The 26,953-nt window shown below is 43.6% G+C and overlaps 1 protein-coding gene across 4 annotated transcripts in view; it reads left to right on the forward strand.

Annotated features, from left to right (window-relative positions):
- The first annotated feature begins 2,801 nt into the window (after nt 1-2,801).
- Nucleotides 2,802-26,953, forward strand: part of RPF2 (ribosome production factor 2 homolog) — a 31,576-nt gene continuing 7,424 nt past the window's right edge. The window contains exons 1-7 of one of the 4 annotated variants that reach the window (XM_053592681.1): nt 2,802-2,884; nt 6,458-6,590; nt 8,569-8,606; nt 9,472-9,511; nt 17,143-17,224; nt 19,837-19,913; nt 23,257-23,356. In XM_053592681.1, the coding sequence (XP_053448656.1) occupies nt 2,862-2,884; nt 6,458-6,590; nt 8,569-8,606; nt 9,472-9,511; nt 17,143-17,224; nt 19,837-19,913; nt 23,257-23,356 (493 nt within the window). In that variant the 5' untranslated portion in view covers nt 2,802-2,861. Of the gene's footprint in view, nt 2,885-3,033; nt 3,114-3,140; nt 3,311-6,457; nt 6,591-8,568; nt 8,607-9,471; nt 9,512-17,142; nt 17,225-19,836; nt 19,914-23,256; nt 23,357-26,953 lie in introns of those variants that run through there. The other 3 variants (XM_053592684.1, XM_053592682.1, XM_053592683.1) reach the window with 3 other exon arrangements.

The raw sequence follows: 26,953 nt of genomic DNA on the forward strand, positions 1-26,953 counted from the left end.
GACCAGCCTGAGCAAGAGCAAGACCCCATCTCTACTAAAAGTAGAAAAATTAGCCAGGTGTTGTAGTGGGTGCCTGTAGTCCCAGTTATGCTAGTGGCTGAGATGATTTCTTGAGCCCAAGAGACTGAGGTTGCTTGATGATGCCACAGCACTCTACCCAGGATAACAGAGTGAGACTTGTCTAGAAAAAAAAAAGGAAAAGAAATGATGAACTTAAACAGAAGAGATCTAGAACAAATGGGCATCACCTCACAGAAGATTAGATTGATCACATCCTAGGACACAAAAGATGTATCAACACATTTTTAAAAAACAGATACTATACCATGTATCTTCTCAGACAATGGTGGAATAAAACTAGAAATCAATTCAAACAGAAATGCTTGTCTAAACAGAAAGTCATGGAAACTAAACAACCTACTGCTGTGCATTAGTTGGGGCAAGGAGAAAATTAGAAGATTCTTCAAACTCAATGATAGAACAACATCATTAGTAACCACAGAAATGCAAATAAAAACTACAGTTGAGGATTGGGTGTGGTGGCTCATTCCTGTATTCTAGCACTCCGGGAGGCCAAGGTATGAGGATTGCTTGAAGTGAGGAGTTCAAGACCGTCCTGAACAAGAGGAAGATCTGATCTCTACCAAAGCCAGAAAAAATTAGCTGGATGTGGTGGTGTGCTCCTGAAGCCCCAGCTACTCAGGAGGTAAGGCAGGAGGATTGCTTGAGCCTATAAGTTTGAAACTGCAGTGAGCTGTGATGACGCCACTGCACCGTACCCAGGGCAACAGAGTGAGTCTCTGCCCCCAAACAAAACAATTACAATGAGATTTCATCTCACTGCAGTTAAAGTGGCTTTTATCAAAAAGACAGCAATGATTTAGCCAGGCACTGTGGCAGGTGCCTGTAGTCTTAGCTACTTGGGAGGCTGAGGCAAGAGAATTACTTAAGCCCAAGAGTTTGAGGTTGCTGTGAGCTGTGATGCCACGCACTCTACTGAGGGCGACATAGTGATACTGTATCTCAAAAAAAAAAAAAAAAGAAAAAGAAAAAGATAGGCAATGAGGAATGATGAATCTGGTTAGAATGTGGAGAAAGGGGAACTGTTGCATACTGTTGGTGGCAATGTACATTAGTGCAACTATCATAGTGCACGGTATGGAGGCTCCTCAAAAAAATGAAAACAGCACTTCCATATGACTCACCAAGCCGCCTGCTGGGTATATATCCAAAGGAAGGAAAATCATGCCAAAAAGATAACTGCAATTCTCTATTTATTAGAGCACTATTCACAATAGCCAAGATTTGGAATCAACTTAAGCGTCCATCAACAGATGAATAGATAAAGCAGATGTGGTAAATATACACAATGGAATATTGTATAGCCGCAAAAAAGAATGAGATCCTGCCATTTGCAACAACGTGGATGGAACTAGAGAACATTGAGTGAGATAAGCCAGACACAGACAAATCTCATATGTTCTCACCCATGTGGGAGCTAAATATTAAAAACAATTCATCTTATGGAAATAGTGGAATGATGGCTGTGAGAGGCTGGGAGATGTAGCTGGGACAGGGGGTGGTTAATGAGTATAAAAATATAGTTACATAGAATGAAAATTATTTTATAACACAAATGGGTGACTATAACCAGCAATAAGTTAAAGTACACTTTGTAATAGCTATAGGAGTGGTTTTGGAGTGTTCCTAACAAAGGAATAATGGGTGTGTGGGCTGATGGATGCCCAAATTGACCTGATTTCATTAATCCATATCTTGTGCCTGTATCAAAACATCATATGCACTCTGTAAAGACATACAAGTATTATGTATCCAATAGAGTTTACCAGAAAAAAAAGTAAAAGAACTCAGACACCAAAGGGCATTGTATGGGGGGCGGCGCCTGTGGCTCAGTCAGTAAGGCGCCAGCCCCATATACAGAGGGTGGCGGGTTCAAACCCAGCCGGGCGAACTGCAACCAAAAAAATAGCCGGGCATTGTGGCGGGCGCCTGTAGTTCCAGCTACTCGGGAGGCTGAGGCAAGAGAATCGCTTAAGCCCAGGAGTTGGAGGTTGCTGTGAGCTGTGTGAGGCCACGGCACTCTACCCAGGGGCATAAAGTGAGACTCTGTCTCTACAAAAAAAAAAAAAAAAAAAAAAAGGGCATTGTATGAATTCCTTTATATATGTTCAGAATAGGCAAATCCATGGAACGTAAAGTAGACCAGTGGCTGCCAAGGGTCGACAAGAGGGAAAAATAGGGAGTGACTGCTACTTGATAAGAAGAGTACCTTTTGCAGTGATAAAATGTTTTGGAATTAGGCTGGGGCAGTTGCATATGCCTTTAATCCTGGCACTTTGGGAGTGGAGGCAGGAGGATTGCTTGAGGGCAGGACTCTGAGACCGGCCTGAACAAGAGCAAGATCCTATCTCTAGAACAAATAGAACAGTAAGCCTGGCGTGGTCCCAGCTACTTGGAAGGCAGAGGCAGGAGGACCACTTGAGCCCAGCAGTTTGTGGTTGCAGTGAGCTACGATGAGGCCATTGCACTCCAGCCTGCGCAACAAAGTAAGACCCTGCCCCCCCCCCAAACAAAGGTTCCGGAACTAAATAGTGGTGGAGAATAAAACATAGGTCCTGAATATCAGGACTATATGTTAACCTGAAACTTTAATTTCGGGAAAAGAATCCGTAACCAAGGGAACAAGGCGTGATTCCACCCAAAATGGCCGCCAGCACCGCTGGGCGTCCCGGGAAATGGCGTCACGGCAGCTTCCGGTTCCGCCGGTTCCGGGGCAAGGGGCTGTGCGCAACCGCGGAGTGCACGTGCATTTTCCAGCTTGGATTTGCAGACTCCTAGTTATGGACGCTTTGGATCGAGTTGTGTAAGTGCACTGGGAACGTTTTGGGAGGAAAGTTTTGCTCCAGTGATAGGCGTGATATTGCCTCCGCCACTCTGCCCTGCTGGTTGTGTCTATTCTTTCTGACACCTTTGGCCAGTCGTACCGAATGGGGAGCAGTCGGTTAACTCCAGCCCGGGTCTTCCTTCACTCGGGCAGCTTGCCCGGACACCGACAGCCCGGAAGCCTTTGAGCGCGAGTTTCGGGATGGGAGGTGGGTTCGAGGCGCTGGGCCGCTTCTATCCTAGCCAGTAGAGAAACGTCTGGCTTCCTAAAAGTGAGCGAGATGGTAGAGTGATCAGGAACGTAGGCCTCCTCGGAATCCGACAGATCTGGGTGACAATCGGACGCGTCCGCTTAAAGCTTTGTGACTTTTTGACCATCATAGTCATACTAAATAGAGCTGTGAGGGTTAGTTGCTTCAGTTGCTTTTTCATTAGCTGTTTCTTTTCCCTTTTTTTTTTTTTTTTTAGAGACAGAGTCTCACTTTGTCGCCCTCGGTAGAGTGCTGTGGCCTCACAGCTCACAGCAACCTCCAGCTCTTGGGCTTAGGCGATTCTCTTGCCTCAGCCTCCCGAGTAGCTGGGACCACAGGCGCCCGCCACAACGCGCGGCTATTTTTTTGTTGCAGTTTGGCTGGGGCCGGGTTCGAACCCGCCACTCTCGGTATATCGGGCCGGCTCCCAACTCACTGAGCCACAGGCGCCGCCCTGTTTCTTTTCCTTTTGACTTTGCACAGTTTTCTGAGTTAACCTTAAGTGATATCTGTTTCAAATGCACTCAAAAATGTTTATTGTGGGCGGCGCCTGTGGCTCAGTCGGTAAGGCGCCGGCCCCATATACCGAGAGTGGTGGGTTCAAACCCGGCCCCGGCTGAACTGCAACCAAAAAATAGCTGGGCGTTGTGGCAGGCGCCTGTAGTCCCAGCTGCTCGGGAGGCTGAGGCAAGAGAATCGCTTAAGCCCGGGAGTTGGAGGTTGCTGTGAGCTGTGTGATGCCACGGCACTCTACCTGAGGGCCATAAAGTGAGACTCTGTCTCTACAAAAAAAAAAAAAAAAAAATGTTTATTGAGCTAAATAATCATGCTATTTTTTGGTAGGGTATTCTTAACGATTTTCCTAGCTTAACGTGTATGCAAAACGACACTTTCTTTGCTTTGCATTCGTTGCTGGTTAATGAGAAGTAACAAACCACATGAAATCTAAAGCACATAACACTTAGTGTATAAACAGACACACTACATATCTCTTGATTTGACTTAATACAATTTGTATCTTATCAACCAGGAAATCTTAGCAGTTTTATATGTAACATTTTACTTAAGAGACTTTTTTGTGTCTTTCCCCAAATTGTCTGCATGGAGGAGAATTTTAAAATCTACATGGGAAACTAAAATGTATGTGTGTTATGTTTTTCTTTTCCTTCTGGAAATGTCTGAAGGACCAGAAGAGGCAGAGTCGTAATTATTTAAGAGAGGAGGAACTGAGAGAACTGTTGGAAAAGCAAGATGCTCATGCAGAGGGAGCAGAGATGAAGGCCTTTTTCTGAATAGAAATGTATAAAAACGTGCTACTCCTACTGTCAGATCATAAAGTAGGAATAATGAATTTGCTTTTCCTTCATATGTGAGTGATAAGTCTAAATAAGTTTTTAGGGTTTTTTTTTTTTTTTTTTTTTTACTTTTTCTCTTCTTTTTCCTTTTCTTTTTCTTTTCATTTTTATTTTCATTTCAAAAAAAAATTATTTTTTGAGACAGGGTTTTGCTCTGTTGCCCCTGCTGGATTGCAGTGGCACCATCATAGTTCACCACTGCAACCTCCAACTCCTGGACTCAAGTGATCTTCCTCTCTCACTCTCCCAAGTAGCTGGGACTACAGGCCCGGCTAATTTTTCTATTTTTTTTGGAGAGATAGGATCTCAGTCTTACTCGTGGTGTCTCAAACTCCGGGCCTCAAGCAGTCCTCCAGAATGCCAGGATTACAGGCATGAGCCACTGCACTCCACTGAGACAAGTTTTTTTTTTGCAGTTTTTGGCTGGGGCTGGGTTTGAACATGCCACCTCTGGCATATGGGGCTGGCACTCTACTCCATTGAGCCATTGGCACTGCCCTGTGAGACGAGTTTTTAAATCTAGCTCATTTTGAAGGTTGGCCTACTTACTAGCTATGTAACCTTGGACATAGTACCTCTTTGGCCTCAGCTGAAGTGAAGATGATAATTGTTCCTGTCCTACAGGTTTGTGATGAAGATTGAGGTGAACAATTATTATTTCTTTTTGTTGGCAATAATATTGACTTTCTCAGCAATGATGTTGGAATGGGACAGTATATTCTTTCTGACAGACATTGTGTCCTTAAACCTGGAAGAAAGATAAGCAGCAGTTAGCTTCTGTATGTTTAGTAAAATACTCACAGGTTAATTCATGTTCTTTGTGTTTAGAGTATGGGAGGTAGTTTGACTGCTTAAGTTTGAAGAAAAAATAGTGGGATAAAAATAGCAACGTATTGGGCGGTGCCTGTGGCTCAGTCGGTGGGGCGCCGGCCCCATATACCGAGGGTGGTGGGTTCAAACCCGGCCCTGGGCCAAACTGCAACCAAAAATAGCCGGGTGTTGTGGCAGGCACCTGTAGTCCCAGCTACTCGGGAGGCTGAAGCAAGAGAATCACTTAAAGCCCAGGAGTTGGAGGTTGCTGTGAGCTGTGTGAGGCCATGGCACTCTACCGTGGGCCATAAAGTGAGACTGTGTCTCTACAAAAAAAAAAAAAAGAAAGAAAAAAAAATAGCAACGTATTTACTTGAGTTTTTAATATTTTAATTAAAAAAAGATTTAGAAAAAGGCAATAATAAAAGTTCTGGGACATCAAAGTGAAAGCTCTTTTTTCTTTGAGACAGAGTCTCACTCTGTTGCCACAGTGTCATAGCTCACAGCAACCTCAGACTCTTGGGCTTCTTGGGTTCAAGTGATCCTCTTACCTCAACTTCCCAAGTAGCTGGGACTACAGGTGCCCGCCACAACACCTGGCTATTTTTAGAGACAGGGTCTTGCTCTTGGCTCAGGCTGGTCTCAAACTCCTGAGCTCAGGTGATCCGCCCGCCTTGGCCTCCCAGAGTTCTAGAATACAGGCGTGAGCTATCGTTCCCAGCTTTAAAAAATGAAAGCTTTTAAAATTTTAATTTATTTTTTTGAGGCAGGGTATTGCTCTTTGGCCCAGGCTAGAGTCCAGTGATGTTATCATAGTTCACTGCAACCTCCAACTTCTGTGTTCAAGCAATCCTCCTACCTCAGCCTCCTAAGTAGCTGGCACTACAAGCACGCACCACCACATCTGGCTATGAAAGCTTTTTTAAAAAACAAAATAAAATACCTATTGAACAGAAATGAGGGAATTTAATTTACTAATATCTTCCTAAAAAGTGAGGTTTTGTTTCAGACGGAATCCTAACTGATATTACGTATGGTAATGTTGTATCTCTATTGGTTTTTAAGAATTTGCACAATAGTCATACTTTTCCAATGAGAAAAATATTTATTTGTTATGAATTGTGTATTTCTGAATAGAAAGCCCAAGACAAAAAGAGCCAAGAGATTCCTTGAGAAGAGAGAACCAAAACTCAGTGAAAATATTAAAAATGCCATGCTGATTAAAGGAGGAAATGCAAGTGCAACAGTGACACAGGCACTGAGAGATGTGGTACGTGTATGGGGTGCTTCGAAAATAGTACTGAAAGCATTTTATGCTTTTCAGCCTACTAGCTGAGACTGCCGGAGAAATACCTAGTTACAATCGTAAAGTGAAATAACTACATACTGATATGTATTTATTCAATATCACTAGTTACTGTGTTAGGTGCTGTGAATTAGTTCGATAAAATATAGTCCCTCCCTTCGGTGAGCTTAATGAGAAACGAACATTCACAAAATTATAGCATTGTGAGTTAAGTGCTGTGCTGTAGGCTTACACAGGGTCGGATGGGAAACAGTATTAAAATCACATAGGAGGGGGTGGCGCCTGTGGCTCAGTCTGTAGGGCGCCGGCCCCATATACTGAGGGTGGCGGGTTCAAACCCGGCCCTGGCCAAACTGCAACCAAAAAAAAAAATAGCTGGGCGTTGTGGTGGGCGCCTGTAGTCCCAGCTACTTGGGAGGCTGAGGCAAGAGAATCGCCTAAGCCCAGGACTTGGAGGTTGCTGTGAGCTGTGTGAGGCCACGGCACTCTACCAAGGGCCATAAAGTGAGACTCTGTCTCTACAAAAAAAAAAAAAAAAAATCACATAGGAGGCTCAGCGCCTGTGGCTCAAGCGGCTAAGGCGCCAGCCACATACACCTAAGATGGTGGGTTTGAATCCAGCCTGGCCCGCCAAACAACAATGATGGCTGCAACCAAAAAAAAAAAAACCAGCCAGGCGTTGTGGCGGGCGTAGTCCCAGCTACTTGGGAGGTGGAGGCAGGAGAATCACTTGAGCCCAGGAGTTGGAGGTTTCTGTGAGTGGTGATGTCACGGCACTCTACCCAGGGCGACAGCTTGAGGCTTTGTCTCAAAAAATAATCACATGGGAGAACCCACATACAGGATGGGCTCTCAGAAAGAACATTTGAGCTTTATTTTGAAGGAGTTGTAGTGAGAAGGGCTACCAAGGCTGAGGGAGAGGCATGTGCAGAAGGGAGGGTGAAGGTGCATGGTGCATTTGGAGAATAATCGGGACGGCCATAGGAGAGTGGGCCGGGTGAGAACATGTAGTAACGTGGAGTTGAGTTTTATTCTGAACACTGTGTAGTCATTGAATGCATTTATTTTATTTATTTATTTATTTATTTATTTTGTGGCAGAGTCTCACTTTGTCACCCTCAGTACAGTGCCATGGCATCATAGCTCACAGCAACCTCAAACTCTTGGGCTTAAGTGATTCTCTTGCCTCAGCCTCCTGAGGTGCCCGCCACAACACCCAGCTATTTTTTGGTTGTAGTTGGCATTGTTGTTTGGTGGGCCTGGGCTGGATTCAAACCCACCAGCTCCGGTTGTTGCAGTTTGCCCGGGGCTGGGTCTGAACCCAGATATGTGGCTGTCACCCTAGCTGCTTGAGCTACAGGCCGAGCTAGGGCTTAAAAACTTTTTTTTTTTTTTTTTTTTGTAGAGACAGAGTCTCACTGTACCGCCCTCGGGTAGAGTGCCGTGGCGTCACACGGCTCACAGCAACCTCTTAACTCTTGGGCTTACGCGATTCTCTTGCCTCAGCCTCCCGAGCAGCTGGGAATACAGGCGCCCGCCACAACGCCCGGCTATTTTTTGGTTGCAGTTTGGCCGGGGCTGGGTTTGAACCCGCCACCCTCGGCATATGGGCCCGGTGCCCTACTCACTGAGCCACAGGCGCCGCCCGGGCTTAAAAACTTTTAATTAGGGGGCGGCGCCTGTGGCTCAAGGAGTAGGGCACTGGTCCCATATGCCGGAGGTGGCGAGTTCAAAAACTTTTAATTAGGAAAGTTCAGTTTGTTAGAATATTAAGCTTATGTTAGAATTATTGTAAGTGATCAAAAGAGAGCCAACCAGAAGACATCAGAACAGGGTTCAGTGACTAGAGTGATTTTGTAGAATGACTGTTATAATGCCTTTTTTTAATCTCTGCTTTTCAGAAGTCTTTTTTGTTTTGAAAGCTATAAATTTTGTTTTACAGTATGCCCTGAAAAAACCATATGGTGTTCTGTACAAAAAGTAAGTCATAATTTCTTTTATTCTGTTTTAAATTATTTTGTTCTATTATGGGAATAACCATTTTATGGAAGATTAAAAACACTGTAATTCCTTATATATGCTATTAACACTATAATTTATTTCTTTCCAGTCTGTTTTTTCATTTTTATTGAATGTTCTTTTATAATTGTAACCATGACATATATATTTTATTTTGAAATAATTGTAGACTTACAAAAAAGTTGCAGAAATAATACTGTATTCCCATGTACCCTTTACACACCTTCTATAACTTTTTTTTTTAATAAGGCAGAGTCTCAGAGTGCCGTGGCTTCACAGCTCATAGTAACCTCAAACTTTTGGGCTTAATTCTTTTGCCTCACCTTCCCAAGTAGCTGGAACTACAGATACCCTCCACAATGCCCAGCTATTTATAGAGATAGGGTCTCTGGTTCAGGTTGGTCTCAAACTCCTGAGCTCAGGCAATTCACCCGCCTTAGCCTCCCAGAGTGCTAGGATTTCAGGCGTGAGCCACTGCACCCGTTTTTTTTTTTTTTTCTTATATATTCTCTATTTGTGGTTGCTTGAATCCATGGATGCAGAAACCATGGTCCAGAGGGCGGGCAGATTGTATTTTTTCTTTCCACTAGAATGTAAGCTTCATGAAAGCAAGCCTCTGGTTTGATGTAGTATTATAGTATCCCTAGCTCCCAGAACAGTATCCAGCATATAATAGGCACTAAGTAAATCTCTGAATAAATGAATATCCTTTTAGTTCTTTTTTATCACTTTATAAAGTGTAAAACATCTTTTACTTACTATTACCTAATTGAATTTACTTACAAGATTATTAAAATTGGGATCACCTTTTTTTAAACATTCTTAGGAAAAATATTACAAGACCATTTGAGGATCAGACATCTCTGGTAAGTATTAAATCTTTGCTTTAAAAGAGTATATAAATGATTTTTAAGACTAATTAATGTGATACTCCTTAATTAGTGATTTTTTTCATTAGAATCCTATATGAAGGAATTTTGATGTAAAATGGAGAGGAAATAAGACCCTTATACTTTCAAAAATGTACTTATAGATTTTTTTTTTTTTTTTTCGAGACAGAGTCTCACTTTATCACTCAGTAGAGTGCGGTGTCATCACAGCTCACAGCAACCTTCAACTCCTGGGCTTAGGTGATTCTCTCACCTCAGTCTCCCGAGTAGCTGGACTACAGGCGCCCACCACAACGCCCAGCTATTTTTTTGTTGCAGTTTGGCCGGGGCTCTGTTTGAACCCGCCACTCTTGGTATATGGGGCCGGCACCCTACCCACTGAGCCACAGGCACTGCCCATACTTATAGATCTTACATTTCACTTTAGCTAGTAAGTGTATTCATTGTTTGCAGATATATTGATAGAACTTTTAAAACTTTTAAAAGTTTTGCATTGTTTGCAGATATATTGATGGAACTTTTAAAATCCAGCCCCGGCCAAACTGCAACAAAAAATAGCCGGGCGTTGTGGCGGGCGCCTGTAGTCCCAGCTGCTCAGGAGGCTGAGGCAAGAGAATCATGTAAGCCCAAGAGCTGGAGGTTGCTGTGAGCCGTGTGACACCACGGCACTCTACTGAGGGCAGTAACATGGGACTCTCTCTCTACAAAAAAAAACTTGAATTACATCTTAAATGCATAATTAATGAATTGTCAAAAGGAAGTTTTTTTTTTTCTTTTTTTTGAGACAGGGTCTCAAACTGTCACCCTGGGTAGAGTGCCGTGGTGTCACAGCTCACACCTCAAACTCTTGGACTTAAGCAATTGTCCTGCCTCAGCTTCCCAAGTAGCTGGGACCACAGGCGCCCACCACAACGCCTGGTTATCCTTTTTTTTTTTTTTTTTTTTGTGGAGACAGAGTCTCACTTTATGGCCCTCGGTAGAGTGCCATGGCATCACACAGCTCACGGCAACCTCCAACTCCTGGGCTTAAGCGATTCTCTTGCCTCAGCCTCCCGAGCAGCTGGGACTACAGGCGCCCGCCACAACGCCCGGCTAGGTTGCAGTTCAGCCGGGGCCGGGTTTGAACCCGCCACCCTCGGTATATGGGGCCGGCGCCTTACCGACTGAGCCACAGGCGCCGCCTGCTTGGCTATCCTTTGTTGCAGTTGCCATTGTTGTTTGGCGGGCTGGGGCTGGATTCGAACCTGTCGGCTGCAGTGTATGTGGCTGGCACCTTAGCCACTTGAGCTATAGGCACCAAGCCCAGGAAGTTTTCTAAAGATTTATTTGTATGAAGCAATTTTGAGTTTCAAAAATCTGACTACTACTTTTGAATATTTTTAGAACAGGGAGCTTGTTACTTGAATTAATTGCTAACAGTTGTCAGTTGCTTTGCTAGAGTTAATAAAATTCTTTTTTTTTTTTGAGATAGAGACTCAATTTGTCGCCCTCAGTATAGTGCTGTAGTGTCATAGCTTACAACAACCTCAAACTCTTGGGCTCAAGTGATTCTCTTGCCTCAGCCTCCCGAGTAGCTGGGACTACAGGTGCCCACCACAGCACCCAGCTATAAAATTTCTTTTTGTATTATCAACTAAAGCTAAATGAAAAAGATTAGTAAATGGAATCAAAAGATCAAAGACAGTTTAGTAAAATGGTGAATGATGAATAGACTTTGGAGTATGTGATGATAATTGGTTTCTTTCTTAAGAATCTTAAGGAAATAAGCCCTTTAAACTATTTAAACTGACCTTAAAAAATAAGGATATGATTGTGTTGTTGTCGTCGTTCCCCACCCCACCCCACCCCCGCCCCTGCAGTTTTTGGCCAGGGCTTGAACCCACCACCTCCGGCTTATGGGGCCAGTGCTCTATTCCTTTGAGCCACAGGTGCGGCCCTTTTTTTTTTTTAAAGAAGTCTTACTATGTTGCCCTCAGTAGAGTGCTGTAGTGTTACAGCTCACAACAACCTCAAACTCTTGGGCTTAAGCGTTTATCTTGCCTCAGCCTCCTAAGTAGCTGGGACTACAGGCGCCTGCCACAACGCTTGGCTATTTTTTTTTTTTTTTTGTAGTTGTCATTGTTGTTTTAGCAGGCCCGGGCAGGGTTCAAACCTGCCAGCCCTGGTGTATGCGGCTGGAGCCCTAACCGCTGAGCTATGGGCACCAAGCCCTGGCTATTTTTAGAGATGGGGTCTGGCTCTTGCTCAGGCTGGTCTAGAATCTGTGAGCCATGATTGTATTCTCTTGATAGAAACCTACTATTTGTTTTTCTTTTAGTTAGTAAATTTAAAAGAAAGAACTTTTAAATAGCATCCCAGTAATTAATTAGAAGACTGGCCAAGTGCACCTGTAATCCTGGTACTTTGAGAAGCTGAGGCAGGAGGATCACTTGAGGCCTAGAGTTCCAGATCAACCCTGTCTCTACCAAACAATTAAAAAAAAATGAAACTAGCTGGGCATGGTAGCCTGCACCTGTAGTCTCAACTCCTGGGAGGCTAAAGCAGAAAGATTGCTTGAGTCCATGACTTTGAAGTTGCAGTGAGTTATGATGACACTACTGCACTCTATCTAGCCCTGGCGAAAGAGTGAGAACCTGTCTTCGAAGAAAGAAAAATAAAACAACGTGACAACAAATTGAATTTTTTTTTTTTTTTAAATAGACAGAGTCTCTGTCGCCCTTGGTAGAGCGCTGTGGCATCACAGCTCACAGCAACCTCCAGCTCTTGGGCTTAGGCGATTCTCTTGCCTCAGCCTCCCTAGTAGCTGGGACTACAGGCACCTACCACAACACCCAGCCACCTTTTGTTGCAGTTTGGCTGGGGCAGGGCTCAAACCTACCACCCTCGGTATATGGGGCTGGCGCCCCACTCATTGAGCCACAGGCACCGCCCCAAATTGAATATTTTAATCCTAATGTGGTAACTAACTGTAGTAAGAATTATACAGAATGGGCATAAAGTTTGTGTGTTTTAATTTAAATTGCACACGAACTTTTTTTTTTTTTAATTTATTTTTATTTTACTTTTTATTATTTTTTTTTTTTTGGTTTTTTTTTGGCTGGGGCTAGGTTTGAACCCGCCACCTCCGGCATATGGGACCAGCACCCTACTCCTTGAGCCACAGGTGCCGCCATGCACATGAACTTTTTATAACCACCTTGTATTAAGAAAAATAATGGGGCGGTGCCTGTGGCTCAAGGAGTAGGGCGCCAGTCCCATATGCTGGAGGTGGCGGGTTCAAACCCAGCCCCGGCCAAAAACCAAAAAAAAATAGAAAAGTAATGGCTGGGTGTGGTGGTTCATACCTGTGATCTCAACACTTTGGAAGGCTGAGGTGGGGCGATTACTTGAGGCCAGGAATTACTTGGCCCTACCTGGGCAATATAGCAAGACCCCATCTCTAACTTTACAAATTAGCCAGGCATGGTGGTGTGCGCCTGTAGTCCTAGCTACTTGAGGGGCTGAGGTGGCAGGATTGCTTGAGCCCAGGAATTAGAAGTTATAGTGAGCTGTGGTTGTGTAGCTGCACTCGAGCCTGGGCAAGAGAGGAAAATCCTATCTCTTAAAAAAAATTTAAGAAGGGAACATGTTGGCAAAATAGGTTTTATTTAGTCTCATGTTTTTTAGTCATGTCATTTTTTTTTTGGAGACAGAGTCTCACTTTGTCACCTTCAGTAGAGTGCTACGGTGTCATAGCTCACAGCAACCTGCTATTGAGACCTCAGGTTAGTCTCGAACCTGTGAGCTCAGGCAGTCCACCGCCTCGGCCTCCTAGAGTGCTAGGATTACAGGCGTCTTGGCGTGTCATGTCATTTGTTGACAAGATAATGAAAGTAAAAATAATAGAGCTCATTCCAGAATTCTTTCTCTTTTATATGCCATAACAATATTATGTAGTAAAATCTGTAGTGGGATATCTGTAGTACCTGTACATTTTTTTCTGAAACAGAATCTCATTTTGTTGCCCTAGGCAGAGTGCCATGGAGTTATAGCTCACAGCAACCTCAAACTCTTGCCTCAGCCTCCTGAGTTGCTGGGACTACAGGCGCCCCCAACAACGCCCAGCTATTTTTAGAGACAGGGTCTCGTTCTTGCTTACACTGGTCTTGAACTCATGAGCTCAAGCAATCCACCCGCCTTGGCCTCTCAGAGTGCTGGGATTTCAGGCACGAGCCACTGTGCTCGGCCTATTTGTACTTCTTTTTCAATCCACTATTAATATGACAGCTTTTCTTACACTTGAAGTTGTGGCATTTCCTCTCTTTGATCTCCCACCTTCAGAGGTAGAGTATATTTCATTGGCTATAATGAATCTCAGACTTTTCCTCATCAGTATAGTATTGAGAAAAAAGGAAAAAGAAAAATAGATCTCAGACCTCCAGATGGCCACATGGCTGTGGAAAGAGTGGTTGTATTGGAGACGTGGTCAGTTTCCTCCCCTTGATCTGCTTTATCACACATTTCTTTTCACTACAGTCTTGGAAATATTCTTTGGTGATTTAGAACAGAGGTTGTCAAAAATATACCATGTGTAGAATCCTTGTTTCTGTAAAGCCTGTGAGCCAAGAATGCTTTTTACATTATTAAAGAGTTGGTTAAAAAAAGAAAAGCGGGCGGCGCCTGTGGCTCAAGGAGTAGGGCGCCAGTCCCGTATGCCGGAGGTGGCGGGTTCAAACCCAGCCCCGGCCAAAAACCACAAAAAAATAAATAAATAAAATAAAATAAAAAAAGAAAAGCATGTAAGAATCCCAAAATAGTATTTATTAGGCCTTTAGCAGATAATTTGACTACACCTGCTCTAAAATTTCAAAAATAGACTGGAGAAGAGCAACAGAGATGAGTTTGCATGTGTATTTATGTGTATGTACATGTGTATAAAACATGTGCATGAGTGTAAAGGGTCTTTTATGGTAGCTTAGGTAATGAGTCATAACATGAGAATGTTACAAAGTTTTATGTTTTTTTGTTGTTGTTTTGTTTTTGTGAGTTTGACTCTCGCCCTGGTTAGGGTGCTTTGGCATCATAGCTTATAGCAACCTCAAACTCTTGAGCTTGAGCAGTCCTTTTGCCCCAGCCTACCAAGTAGCTGAGACTGCAGCTGTGTATCATTACACCCAGCTAGTTTTTTTTTTTTTTTTTGTCGTTGTTGTTTGTTTCTATTTCTTTTTTTTTATATATTTATTTTTAATTTTTTTTTTTTTTTTTTGTAGAGACAGAGTCTCACTTTATGGCCCTCGGTAGAGTGCTGTGGCCTCACACAGCTCACAGCAACCTCCAACTCCTGGGCTTAAGCGATTCTCTTGCCTTAGCCTCCTGAGTAGCTGGGACTACAGGCGCCCGCCACAACGCCTGGCTATTTTTTGGTTGCAGTTCAGCCGGGGCCGGGTTTGAACCCGCCACCCTCGGTATATGGGGCCGGCGCCCTACCGACTGAGCCACAGGTGCCGCCCGTTTGTTTCTATTTCTTTTTTTTTTTTTTTTTTTGTAGAGACAGAGTCTCATGTTATGGCCCTGGGTAGAGTGCCGTGGCCTCACACAGCTCACAGCATCCTCCAACTCCTGGGCGTAAGTGATTCTCTTGCCTCAGCCTCCTGAGTAGCTGGGACTACAGGCGCCCGCCACAACGCCCGGCTATTTTTTTTTTTTTTTTTTTTGGTTGCAGTTCAGCGGGGACGGGTTTGAACCCGCCACCCTTGGTATATGGGGCTAGCGCCTTACCGACTGAGCCACAGGCGCTGCCCCTGTTTCTATTTCTTAGTAGAGATGGGGTCTTGCTCTTGCTGAGGCTGGAATTTTTTTTTTTTTAGTAGAGATGGCATCTCCCTCTTACTCAGGCTGGTCTCTAACTTTGTAGCTCAAGCAATTCAGTTGCTACTTTAGCCTCCCAGACTTCTAGGATTATAGGCATGAGCCACCATGTATGGCCAGGAATGTTAAAAATTTTTTAAGAAATCATATCCATTGATTTAGACATTGAAAAAAATATTTTTTGAATATTTTGTTATTGTGTGATTCTTGCATGGATGCAGTTTGAATACTTTGTGTCAGACACTGTATAAACCATGTTTACATGTGAAATCTCATGGTTCCCTCTCAGGCTTTTGCAGGTGGTATTATTGTCCTTGATAATAAAGTTAATTTGTCCAGATACCCTAGTAAGTGGCAGAGCCTGAATTCCTAGACCTTCTGACTCTGTGTCCTCCACATGGGAGGGGATGGGCACTGGTAGTTGTTTGCACCATATGCTTCTGCGTAGATACTGGAATGGATGATAACCAGACTAGGGGCCCACACTTCAAAGAGTCTTATAACCAGTAAAGAACAGTTGAGGATTATGACTATTTCATTGTTCTTTAACTTCTTTGTTGTGGTTAATGTAGGAGGCTTTCCAACTGATTTTTGGACTAGAACATGTTGAATCCATAATTTTTGTGCCGAGATTGGTGATCTCAGTAAAGTATGTGGGATGCAGAAAGTATAGACATAGTGTAGAACGAGCTGTCTAGGATTGAAACCCCGTACCTAGTCGTATTTCCACTATTCTTCCCTCTGTAATGGAAGTTAGTACTTCTGAGAGCCAGAGGGAGAAGATGTCTCTTGCAGGTAGGAACATCACAGAGCTGTCAGTCAGTCTCTCCAGGTGCACAGCGTGGAACTGCTTCCAGCTGGGGTGTATGTAGAGTCTAGGGCATGATTCTTGCGTGGATGCAGTTTGAAAAGTAAACTCATGAATTCAGTTATAAACATCCAAAACACCATACTGACAAATTTATGTAGGTCCCCTGTATATTCATGTGTGCCATCAATGGTGGTATAACGGTAATGTACTGTGAATAAAGGGGTTTCTTCAGCAAGTGAAACACTCTGTGTGCTGTTCCAAAATGACTGTGTAACTGAAAATAAACGGTCTTACTTTACTTAGTAACTTAATCGTTTTCACATTTTTTTGTCTTTAAATATAAATCTTTTCCCTAGGTGTACCCTCAATTAGAAAATTTGAAATAGGGCGGTGCATGTGGCTCAGTCGGTAAGGCACCGGCCCCATATACCAAGGGTGGCGGGTTCAAACCCAGCCCCAGCCAAATTGCAACCAAAAAATAGCCGGGCGTTGTGGTGGGCGCCTGTAGTCCCAGCTACTCGGGAGGCTGAGGCAAGAGAATCGCTTAAGCCCAGGAGTTGGAGGTTGCTGTGAGCTGTGTGATGCCACAGCACTCTACCGAGGGCCATAAAGTGAGACTCTGTCTCTACAAAAAAATAAAAAAAAAGAAAATTTGAAATAAAAAGCCAAAAATAAAGTAGTTTGAATTCTTTTTTTTTTTTTTTTGCAGTTTTTGGCTGGGGCTGGGTTTGAACCCGCCACCTACGGCATATGGGGCCAGCGCCCTACTCCTTTGAGCCACAGGTGCTGCCCAAGTAGTTTGAATTCTTCAGTATTATCCTGTGTAGTTTGTTAAGTCTTCATTAACTTCCAGTGGAAAAAACTGATAAACATTTTCTAAGTTCAGAGGTAAGACCTTCAGGTTTTTACATTTATGCATTAACTGAATGAGATTTCTTTGGTTTTATAGGAATTCTTTTCAAAGAAGTCAGATTGTTCTTTATTCATGTTTGGTTGCCATAATAAGAAGCGGCCAAATAATCTAGTAATAGGTAAGTAAAATTTACTTTTTAATGTTATATTCAGCTCCACGTCTCAGATTAACTGATGGTGTTGAAGAATCAGGAGTAAACTGAATCCTCAACTCAGTAACTTTAAACTAGCTTGGCAGGGTTTTGTTTATTTTTATTTTTATTGTATTTTATTTTTTTAGAGACAGAGTCTTACTTTGTCACCCTTGGTAGAGTGCTGTGGTGTCACAACTCATAGCAACCTCCAGCTCTTGGGCTTAGGCGATTCTCTTGCCTTAGCCCCCTGAGTAGCTGGGACTACAGGCACTCGCCACAATGCCCGGCTATTTTTGTTGCAGTTTGGCCGGGGCCAGGTTCGAACCTGCCACCCTCGGTATATGGGGCCAGTGCCCTACTCACTGAGCCACAGGCTCTGCCTAGTTTTATTTTTAGTTGTAAGTTTTAGTTTTATTTTGAACCTTGTGACATGAGTAAAAATTGTTTTCTTGGCAGTCTCCATGTAAAGAATGGTGTATAAGTATTACCTTACCAATGCAGGGAACTCTAACATAGTAAGAAAGAAGATGAGAGTTCCTCAGTTCAAGTTTCTTCTTTTTCTTCTTTGAGACAGAATCTCACTCTGTCGCCTTCAGTGGAGTGCCACAGCGTCATAGTGCACAGCAACCTCAGACTCTTGCTTGAGCCTCCTGAGTAGCCGGGACGACAGGTGCCTACCACAACACCTGGCTGTTTTTTATTTTAGTTTTTATTTATTTTTTTGAGACAGAGTCTTACTATGTCACCCCAGTAGAATGCTATGGCATCACAGCTCACAGCAACCTCAAACTCTTGGGCTTAAGCCATTCTCTTGCCTCAGCTTCCCAAGTAGCTGTGACCATAGTCGCCTGCCACAACGCTGGCCATTTTTGTGTTTGTTTTTGTTGTCGTCGTTGTTTGGCAGGCCCTGGCTGGGTTAGAACCTGCCAGCCCTGGTGGATGTGGCCAGTACCCTAGCCACTGAGCTACAGGCGCCAAGCCCACCCGGCTATTTTTAGAGATGGGGTCTTGCCTCTTGCTTACGCTGGTCTCAAACTCCTGAGCTCAAGCAGTCCACCCGCCTCCGCCTCCCAGAGTGCTAGGATTATAGGATAACAGTGTCAGCCACTGTGCCAGGTCTATTCAGGTTTCTTAGAACAGCATTGTCTTTTGTCTGTTGGAAGTGTGGCTTTTGGGGCTGTCAGTATCCTTCCTGAATTGTAGATGCACCACAGTCACCTTGTGCTGGCTCTGAGTGTCTCTGAGCTCGCCTGTAATCATGCGTCCACTGGAATTGGGGGGAAAAATTACCCTACCTCAAGTTGTAGATATTTCGTCTAATGTGAAATATAGCCAGGTGTGGTGGCTCACAACTATAGTCCCAGCACTGTAGGAGGCTGAGGTGGGAGGATTACTTGACGCCAGGTGTTTGAAACCAGCCTGGGCAACATAGTGAGATCCTGTCTCAATCAAAAAAAAGTTTTTTTAAGGAGGTGGCATGTGCCGATACAGTATTCCCAGCTTCTTGGGTAGATGAAACAGGAGGATCACTTGAGCTCAGGAGCCCAAGAGTCTGAGGGTGCTGTGAGCTATGATTGCATCACTGTGCTCTGGGTGACATCACTGGGTGACAGAGTAAGACTCTGTCTTCAAAAAATGAAATTTATGGGACCACACCTACAGGGCATCTTACAAGGGTACACGTGAAATTTACTAGGTGTAGAATATAAATGTCTTAACAAGACAACTAAGAAAATGCCGTGAAAGCTATGTTAACCACTTTGATGAAAACATTTCAAATTGTATATAAAACGAGCAGATTGTACCCCATGATTGCATTAATGTACACAGCTATGATTTAATAAAAATAAAGAAAAAATCAATATTTAATCAATATTAGAGTTAGAAAAAAACAAAGTATCGTGTCTACCCACATAAATTCACCCTTTCCTAATTGATATCTATTGAGGAAATATATTTGAAAAAGAGCCCTGGCCAGGTGCAGTAGCTTATGCCTATAATCCTAGCAGTCTGGGAGGCCTAGTCAGAAGGATTGCTTCAAGTCAGAAGTTTGAGACCAGCCTGAGCCAGAGTAAGACCCTGCTTCTACTAAAAATAGAAAAATTAGCTGGGTGTTGTGGTACTTGTCTGTACTCCCAGCTACTTGGGGGCTGTGGCAGGAAGATTGCTAAAGCCCAGGAGGCTTCTGTGAGCTGGGCTGATCACAGCACTTTAGCCTGGAAAACAGTGAGACTCTGTCTCAAAAAAACAAAGAAAAAACCCTTTGCTGGTCTAGTAAGATTTGGTCTGGCATGCTTACTGGCTTAGGCAAGCCCTTTCCTCTCTAGGGTCTTCATTTATTCTAGTTTTAAAGTAAAGGAGGTGGGCTAAATCTCTTCAGATCCTTTCCATGACTGTCCGAAAGGTCTCTTCAAGGGAGAGTTGAAAATTTAAGAAAGAGGGCATGTTTTGGGGTGTATAGGGAGGAAGGGAAGAGGCAGACATTAGAACACTATGAACATACAGATATAAATGGGCACATGTAGGGGAAAGGGCACATGGGTGGGTACATGGCTATTTGGAAAAAATACAGACTTAAAAATGCATTTTTCTTCTAGGTCGTATGTATGACTATCATGTGCTGGATATGATTGAATTAGGTATTGAAAAGTTTGTCTCTCTAAAAGACATTAAGGTAAGAAGGTACTGCTAATAACAAGGAAAAGCAGTTTGTAATGCTGTACTTGGCCAAGAGTGACATCTTGTGGTGAAGAGTTCTTGTAGAGTTTTATAGATAAAGGACTTTGTTTTTATTTTGGCATTTTCTAAGATAAAAATAAAATTTTATTTTACCTTTATTTTTTTATTTTCCATTTTTAAATTAAATTAAAAAAAAATTTTTTTTTTTTTGAGAGAGAGAGTCTGTTACCCTTGGCAGAGTGCTATGGCATCATAGCTCACAGCAACCTCAAACTCTTGGACTCAAGCAATCCTCTTGCCTCAGCCTCCTGAGTAGCTGGAACTGTAAGCGACCACCACAACACCCAGCTATTTTTAGAGATGGAATCTCGCTCTGGCTCAGGCTGGTCTCAAACTCATGATCTCAGGCAGTCCGCCCACATCGACCTCCCAGAGTGCTAGGATTACAGGCATGAGCCACCATGCCTGACTATTTACATTTATTTTAAAAAGAAGGATATATTTATAGTGTATAATAACACATGCAGATCCTGTGGCGTTTAGTGTACTTGGTAATTCTTGTTTAGGCTATAGTTTAAATGCTGTTCTTTCTCTCTGAATTAGCACACCTATATTATAGAACCTTGGAAATATCAGTAGAATTTTCAAATTGAGCCCTGTTCAAAGCTCTGATTAATCTTGTGGTATTTGGGCTATTAGCCACCAAATTGCAGCTTCATATCCCCTTGGTTACTTTATGCATCTTGTGTCTCCTTTGTTTGAAGGAGATTGTGAAATAGAAAGTGCTAAATAGTAGGAAGAATAGTTTTTGTTTATTTGAGACAGTCTTGCTCTGTTGCCTGGGCTAAAGTGCGTAGAGTATGGTAGTGTCATCATAGCTAACTGAAATCTCAAGCTTCTGGGCTCCAATGATCCTCCTGCCTCAGTCTCCTAAGTAGCTGTGACTATAGGCATATGCCACCATGCCCAGCTATTTTCTTTTCTTTTTTTTTTTTTGGTAGTTTTTGGCCGGGGCTGGGTTTGAACCTACCACCTCTGGCATATGGGGCCGATGCCCTACTCCTTTGAGCCACAGGCGCCACCCCTATTTTATTTTATTTTATTTTTTTTAATGTAGAGACAGAATCTTGCTATGTTGCCCAGGCTGGCAACTCCTGTCCTTAAGTGATCCTTCTGCCTCCACTTCTCCAAGTGATTACAGGCATCAGCCACCATGCCTGGCATAAAAATAGTTTCAGAAAGGCAGAGAGTGTTCAAACTCAGCTTCTGGGTCCAAATTTGGCTCTTGTTCCCCTAGAACTCTGCTTCTCTCATTTATCATTTCACCCAAACCTTGTGCTTCCTTGTGCAAGGCCAAAATGATTTTCCCTATTACATAGATTCATAGATCAAGTCCCTGAGGGGTTTCACTGGTGATCCAGAGTCACACATGGTGAATATAACCAAGATTAGGACTCAAAGGCTTTGAGAGAAGGGATCTTGTTTTAATGCCAAGTTTATGTAATTGTTCTCAGTTGATGGCTTTTTGAGGCTCATGGTCTAGTTGAATTAGCTATGTACGTTATCCCTCCTTTTCCCAGTCTCCCTTTAAAAGGGGGATATACTTTCCAACTTTGGTAGAATTCCTAAAATAAATATCTTTATCCTGTGGGTTTGAAATAGGCTCTTAGCAGATCCCAGTTATTTAGGCAGTCACCCCAGCTTCCTCAGGTACAGGCAGAACACTGGCCTGAGATTGGATTTAGAGAGAACATTTCAGTTTGAGGCCTGTCTTGTCCATTTGTGACCTGACAAGTCAGTGACTTCCTTGACCCTCAGTTGCGATGATGTATAAAACAAGCCTATATCAAATGAGACAGTATGTATGAAAATGCCTATCAGCGAAGACAGTGTATTAGTAAGTGTTCTATAAAGTGCGGAAGCTGTTGATGCTTGATTACAGCGGAAGCCATCATACTGACAGTTTCTCTCTGGGGTTGCAGGAATTCCTGGAGATGGGCAGCATGTCTGCATTTGACCTTTACCACTACTGCCAGCTCGGTCCCCAGCTCTGTGGGCGTGAGCACTGGCTGATGCCAGCCCTTCTCCCTGTTCTAATTCACTTCCAAAGCAGTGAAACACTTGTCACTGTGCAATTTCAAAACTGGACCATAGGCCAGGCACGGTGGCTCACACCCGTAATCCTAGCACTCTGGGAGGCCAAGGCAGGTGGATTGCTTGAGCTCGGCGTTCGAGACCAGTCTGAGCCGGAGTGAGACCCCATCTCTACTAAAAATAGAAAAACTAGTTGGGTGTTGTGGTGTGTACCTGTAATCCCAGCTGACTTGGGAGGCTGAAGCCTGGACCACAAAACCTTTCTTGTTTGTCAGGTCTCCTTGGTTTTTGATGTTGTTTGCATATTCACCTTCCTCCATAAATTAATCTCTCAGTTAAAGAATTTTTTTCTATTTGATTTTTTTCTTCTTCAGTGACTTCTTTTTTTTTGTAGAGACAGTCTCACTTTACTGCCCTCGGTAGAGTGCCGTGGCGTCACACGGCTCACAGCAACCTCCAGCTCTTGGGCTTATGTGATTCTCTTGCCTCAGCCTCCGGAGCAGCTGGGACTACAGGCGCCCGCCACAACGCCTGGCTATTTTTTTGTTGTTGCAGTTTGGCCAGGGCTGGGTTTGAACCCACCACCCTCGGCATATGGGGCCGGCGCCCTACTCACTGAGCCACAGGCGCCGCCCTTCAGTGACTTTTAAATCCGCTGATTACTCACCTCACATTCTAATTGAGATTAAAAAAAAAATCTAAAACTGGGCAAACATTTTTTTATAGTAAAAGCTTCAACCCCTCTGAATAACGATTGGCTCAGACTTTCTGTAGCTTGTATAAAATTATAATGTTTCTCAGACCCCATCTCTTCTAAAAGTAGAAACATTTGATTCAGTGCACTGGCTCATGCCTGTAATCCCTGAGCACAAGTGAGACCCCGTTTCTAAAAAAAAAAAAAAAATAGCCGGACATCGTGGCAGGTGCCTGTAGTCCCAGCTACTCAGGAGGCTAAGGCAAGAGGATTACATGAGCCCAAGAGTTTGAGGTTGCTGTGAGCTGTGATGCCATAGTACTCTACCAAAAGCGACAGAGTGATACTCTGTCTCAAAAAAAAAAAAACCCAAGCAATCTGTAAGCTTAAAAATCCTACCTCTGTTTTTAAGTCTAAAATCAGTATTTGCAGATATAATTTTAGAACAGTTAATAAATTACCGTATATGAGCATTGACTTATTTAAAATCAGCATATAAACAGTTTAGACTTTGATAATCATATAATTATATTTTCTTTTAATTTCCTAGAACAGTAAATGTCCAGAGGGAACAAAACCCATGTTAATATTTGCTGGTGATGATTTTGATTTAACAGAAGACTATAGAAGATTAAAAAATCTTCTTATTGGTAAGTTTTTTCTTTTCCTTTTTTTTTTGAGAAACAGTGTCTTACTCTGTTGTCCTGGCTAGAGTACAGTGGTTTAATCATAGCTCACTGTAGGCTTAAGCTTGTAGGCTTAAGCAATCCTCCTGCCTCAGCCTCTTGAGTAGCTGGGACTGTAGGCCTGCAGTCAGGCCTGGCTAATTTTTTTAATTATTTTGTAGAGACAGGTTCTTGCTATGTCACTCAGGTGGGTCTTGAACTCCTGGGCTTAAGCCATTCTCCCTCCATGGCTTCCCAAAGTACTAGGATATTAGGTGTGAGCTATGATGCTTAGCCTGCTATTTTAGTATTTATTATCTGCAAGGTAGCTGAGGTAGGCAGTCTAAGACTGACATTGGTGGCACTTTGCTACTCTACACTAGGCGTGTAACTTTCTCTTTTTTCCTTTTGGATCTCTTCTTTTTTCCCTTTTTGTTATTTTCTCCCCACCTTCAGAAGGAAGGTACCTGTCTTGTAAAGTTAAAGGGGCTTTCATGCTCTGTAGGTGATTATTTTTGATGCATTAGTAACGTAGGTATCATCTGTTTGTAGAGTGCTTTACAATGTGTTAAGTGCTTGCATCCGTTTCTTTTTTTATAGAGACAGAGTCTCACTTTATCACCCTCGGTAGAGTGCCGTGGCATCACACAGCTCACAGCAACCTCCAACTCCTGGGCTGAAGCGATTCTCTTGCCTCAGCCTCCCGAGTAGCTGGGACTACAGGCGCCTGCCACAACGCCCGGCTATTTTTTGGTTGCAGTTCAGCCGGGGCCGGGTTCTGAACCCGCCACCCTCGGTATAAGGGGCTGGCGCCTTACCGACTGAGGCACAGGCGCCGCCCTTGCATCCGTTTCTTACCATTACTGGCATCATTATTTTAAATTTAGGAAATGAAAAGTAGAACTTTCAAGAATGCGATGCATCATCACTTCCAACTCAGAAACCTCTATTGTTTTGTTTGTTTGTTTGTTTTGAGACAGATTCTCAATCTGTCACCCTGGGGTCATAGCTCACAGCAACCTCCAACTCCTGGGCTTAAGTGATCCTGTTGCCTCAGTTTTTCTATTTTTAGTAGAGACAGGGTCTTGCTTTTTGCTTAGGCTGGTCTTGAACTTGTGAGCTCAAGCAATCCATCCACCTCAGCCTCCCAGAGTGTTGGGATTGTAGGTGTGAGCCATCGCACCTGACCCTGTATTGGTTTTCTTGTATGTCCTACAAGGCCTTTCACAATATGACCCCAATACAACTTGCCTTCTTCGTCTCCAATTTCCTTCTTTTTTCCATTAAAAAAAATGGTTTGTTAGGCCAGGTGCGGTGGCTCACTCATTACAGGGCACTGTAATCCCAGCACTCTGGGAGGCTGAGGCAGGTGGATTGCCTGAGCTCAAGAGTTCACCACCAGCCTGAGCCAGAGCGAAACCTCATCTCTAAAAAATAGTCATGTGTTGTGGCAGGCGCCTGTTGTCCCAGCTACTTGGCAGGCTGAGGCAAGGGGATAGCTTGAACCCAAGAGTTTGAGGTTGCTGTGAGCTGTGACGCCATAGAACTCTACTGAGGGCGACAAAGCGAGACTGTCTCAAAAAAAAAAAAAAAAAGGTCATTAGTTTCTACCATTCTTTCAAGTTTCAGATCAAGTTTCTTTCGCAGGAAACCCTCACTGACCCCCTGATTCCTTTTCCTCCACTATTATCATCATCTGAAGTACCAGCATATGCTAGATGCTTTACATACAGTGCTTCCTTCTCACAAGCCTCTCCTGACATTGTTTAAGTAACTTATTCTTTTTTCATTCTTTTTTTTTTTTTTTTTGCTAACCAGCATTTGTTAGTGTTTTTTTTGGTTTTTTTTTTGTAGAGACAGAGTCTCACTGTACTGCCCTCGGGTAGAGTGCCATGGTGTCACACGGCTCACAGCAACCTCTAACTCTTGGGCTTACGCGATTCTCCTGCCTCAGCCTCCCGAGCAGCTGGGACTACATGCGCCCACCACAACGCCCGGCTATTTTTTTGTTGCAGTTTGGCCGGGGCTGGGCTTTAACCCGCCACCCTCGGCATATGGGGCCGGCGCCTACTCAGTGAGCCACAGGCGCCGCCCTTCTTTTTTTTTTTTTTTTTTTTTTTGAGACAGAGTCTCATTATGTCGCCCTCAGTAGAGTTCTGTGGCGTCACAGCTCACAGCAATCTCAAACTCTTGGGCTTAAGCAATTCTCTTGCCTCAGCCTCCCTAGTATCTGGGACTATAGGCGCCTGGCCCAGTGCCTGGCTATTTTTTTTTTTTGTTCAGCAGGCCCCGGATGGGTTCGAATCCATCAGCCCGAAGCATATGGCTGGTGCCCTAAGCACTGAACTACTGGCGCCCAGCCTAATTTTTCTGTATTTTCTTGAAGATAGTCTCACTCTTGCTCTGGCTGCTCTCCAACTCCTGGGCCTCAAATGATCCTCCTGCTTCAGCCTCCCAAAGTGCTAGGGTTATAGGTGTGTGAGCCACCACACCCAGTCCTTCTCATCCCCACCTTCTCATTATCTCGTGCTTCCACTAGATGGCAGGAGTGACTGAATACTGCAGCAGTGAGGGAAAGTGAGTGAAAAAAGGAATCAGGACAGAAGCAGAATGTAGAAGCATGGAATGAGACTGGAGGGCTCCAAGGGAGGTTGGGCTTTCAACTTCATAAACAAGAAGACAGGCAGCTGCCTCTTTGCATATGAAATATCATAGATCAGCAGGGACAGACATTTATCAAGGGCTTTCTTCCTTCTAGGAAGTTCCTTTCATTTTAGTAATTGACCAAGAAGAAAAGTAGACTTTCTTAATGTCAGTATTTTCATGCAAGATACCCATTTTGTTTATCTTGAATTTGTTTTTTTTTTTTTTTTTTAGAGACTGAGTTTCACTTTGTCACCCTCGGCAGAGTGCCATGGCATCACAGCTCACAGCAACCTCCAGCCCTGGGACTTAGGTGATTTCTGGCCTGAGCCTCCCAAATAGCTGGGACCATGGGTGCCCGCCACAATGCCTGGCTAGTTTTTGTTGCCGTTTGGCCAGGGCCAGGTTCGAACCCGCCACCCTTGGTATATGGGGCCAGCACTGTACTCACTGAGTCACAGGCAACACCCTCATCTTGAATTTTGCTTCCATTTTGCTTTCTTAAATATTACGTAGATTTGTGGCTAATATAATCCCCAATGTGGCTGTTTTAATTTTTTATAGAGATTGGGTCTTGCTATGTTTGAGCTGGTCTCAAACTCCTGGCCTCAAGCAGTCCTCTCCCCTGTGTCTCCAGTGCTGGGATTACAGCCATGAAACCACCTCGCCCTGTCCCTTCATTACCTTTATTTATACTGGCAGTCATAGCTACATCAGTGTCATTGTTTTAATTATTTTTTTAACCTTTCTAATTTTCTAATTCTTATGTTATTTGAAAAATATGTATTTGGGCAGCGCCTGTGGCTCAGTGAGTAGGGCGCTGGCCCCATGTACAGAGGGTGGTGGGTTCAAACCCTGCCCTGGCCTAACTGCAACAAAAAAATAGCCGGGCGTTGTGGCGGGCACCAACTATTAGGGAGGCTGAGGCAAGGGAATTAC

The sequence above is a fragment of the Nycticebus coucang genome, chromosome 5 (assembly GCF_027406575.1).
Source record: "Nycticebus coucang isolate mNycCou1 chromosome 5, mNycCou1.pri, whole genome shotgun sequence".
In the NCBI taxonomy this organism is placed as follows: domain Eukaryota; kingdom Metazoa; phylum Chordata; class Mammalia; order Primates; family Lorisidae; genus Nycticebus; species Nycticebus coucang.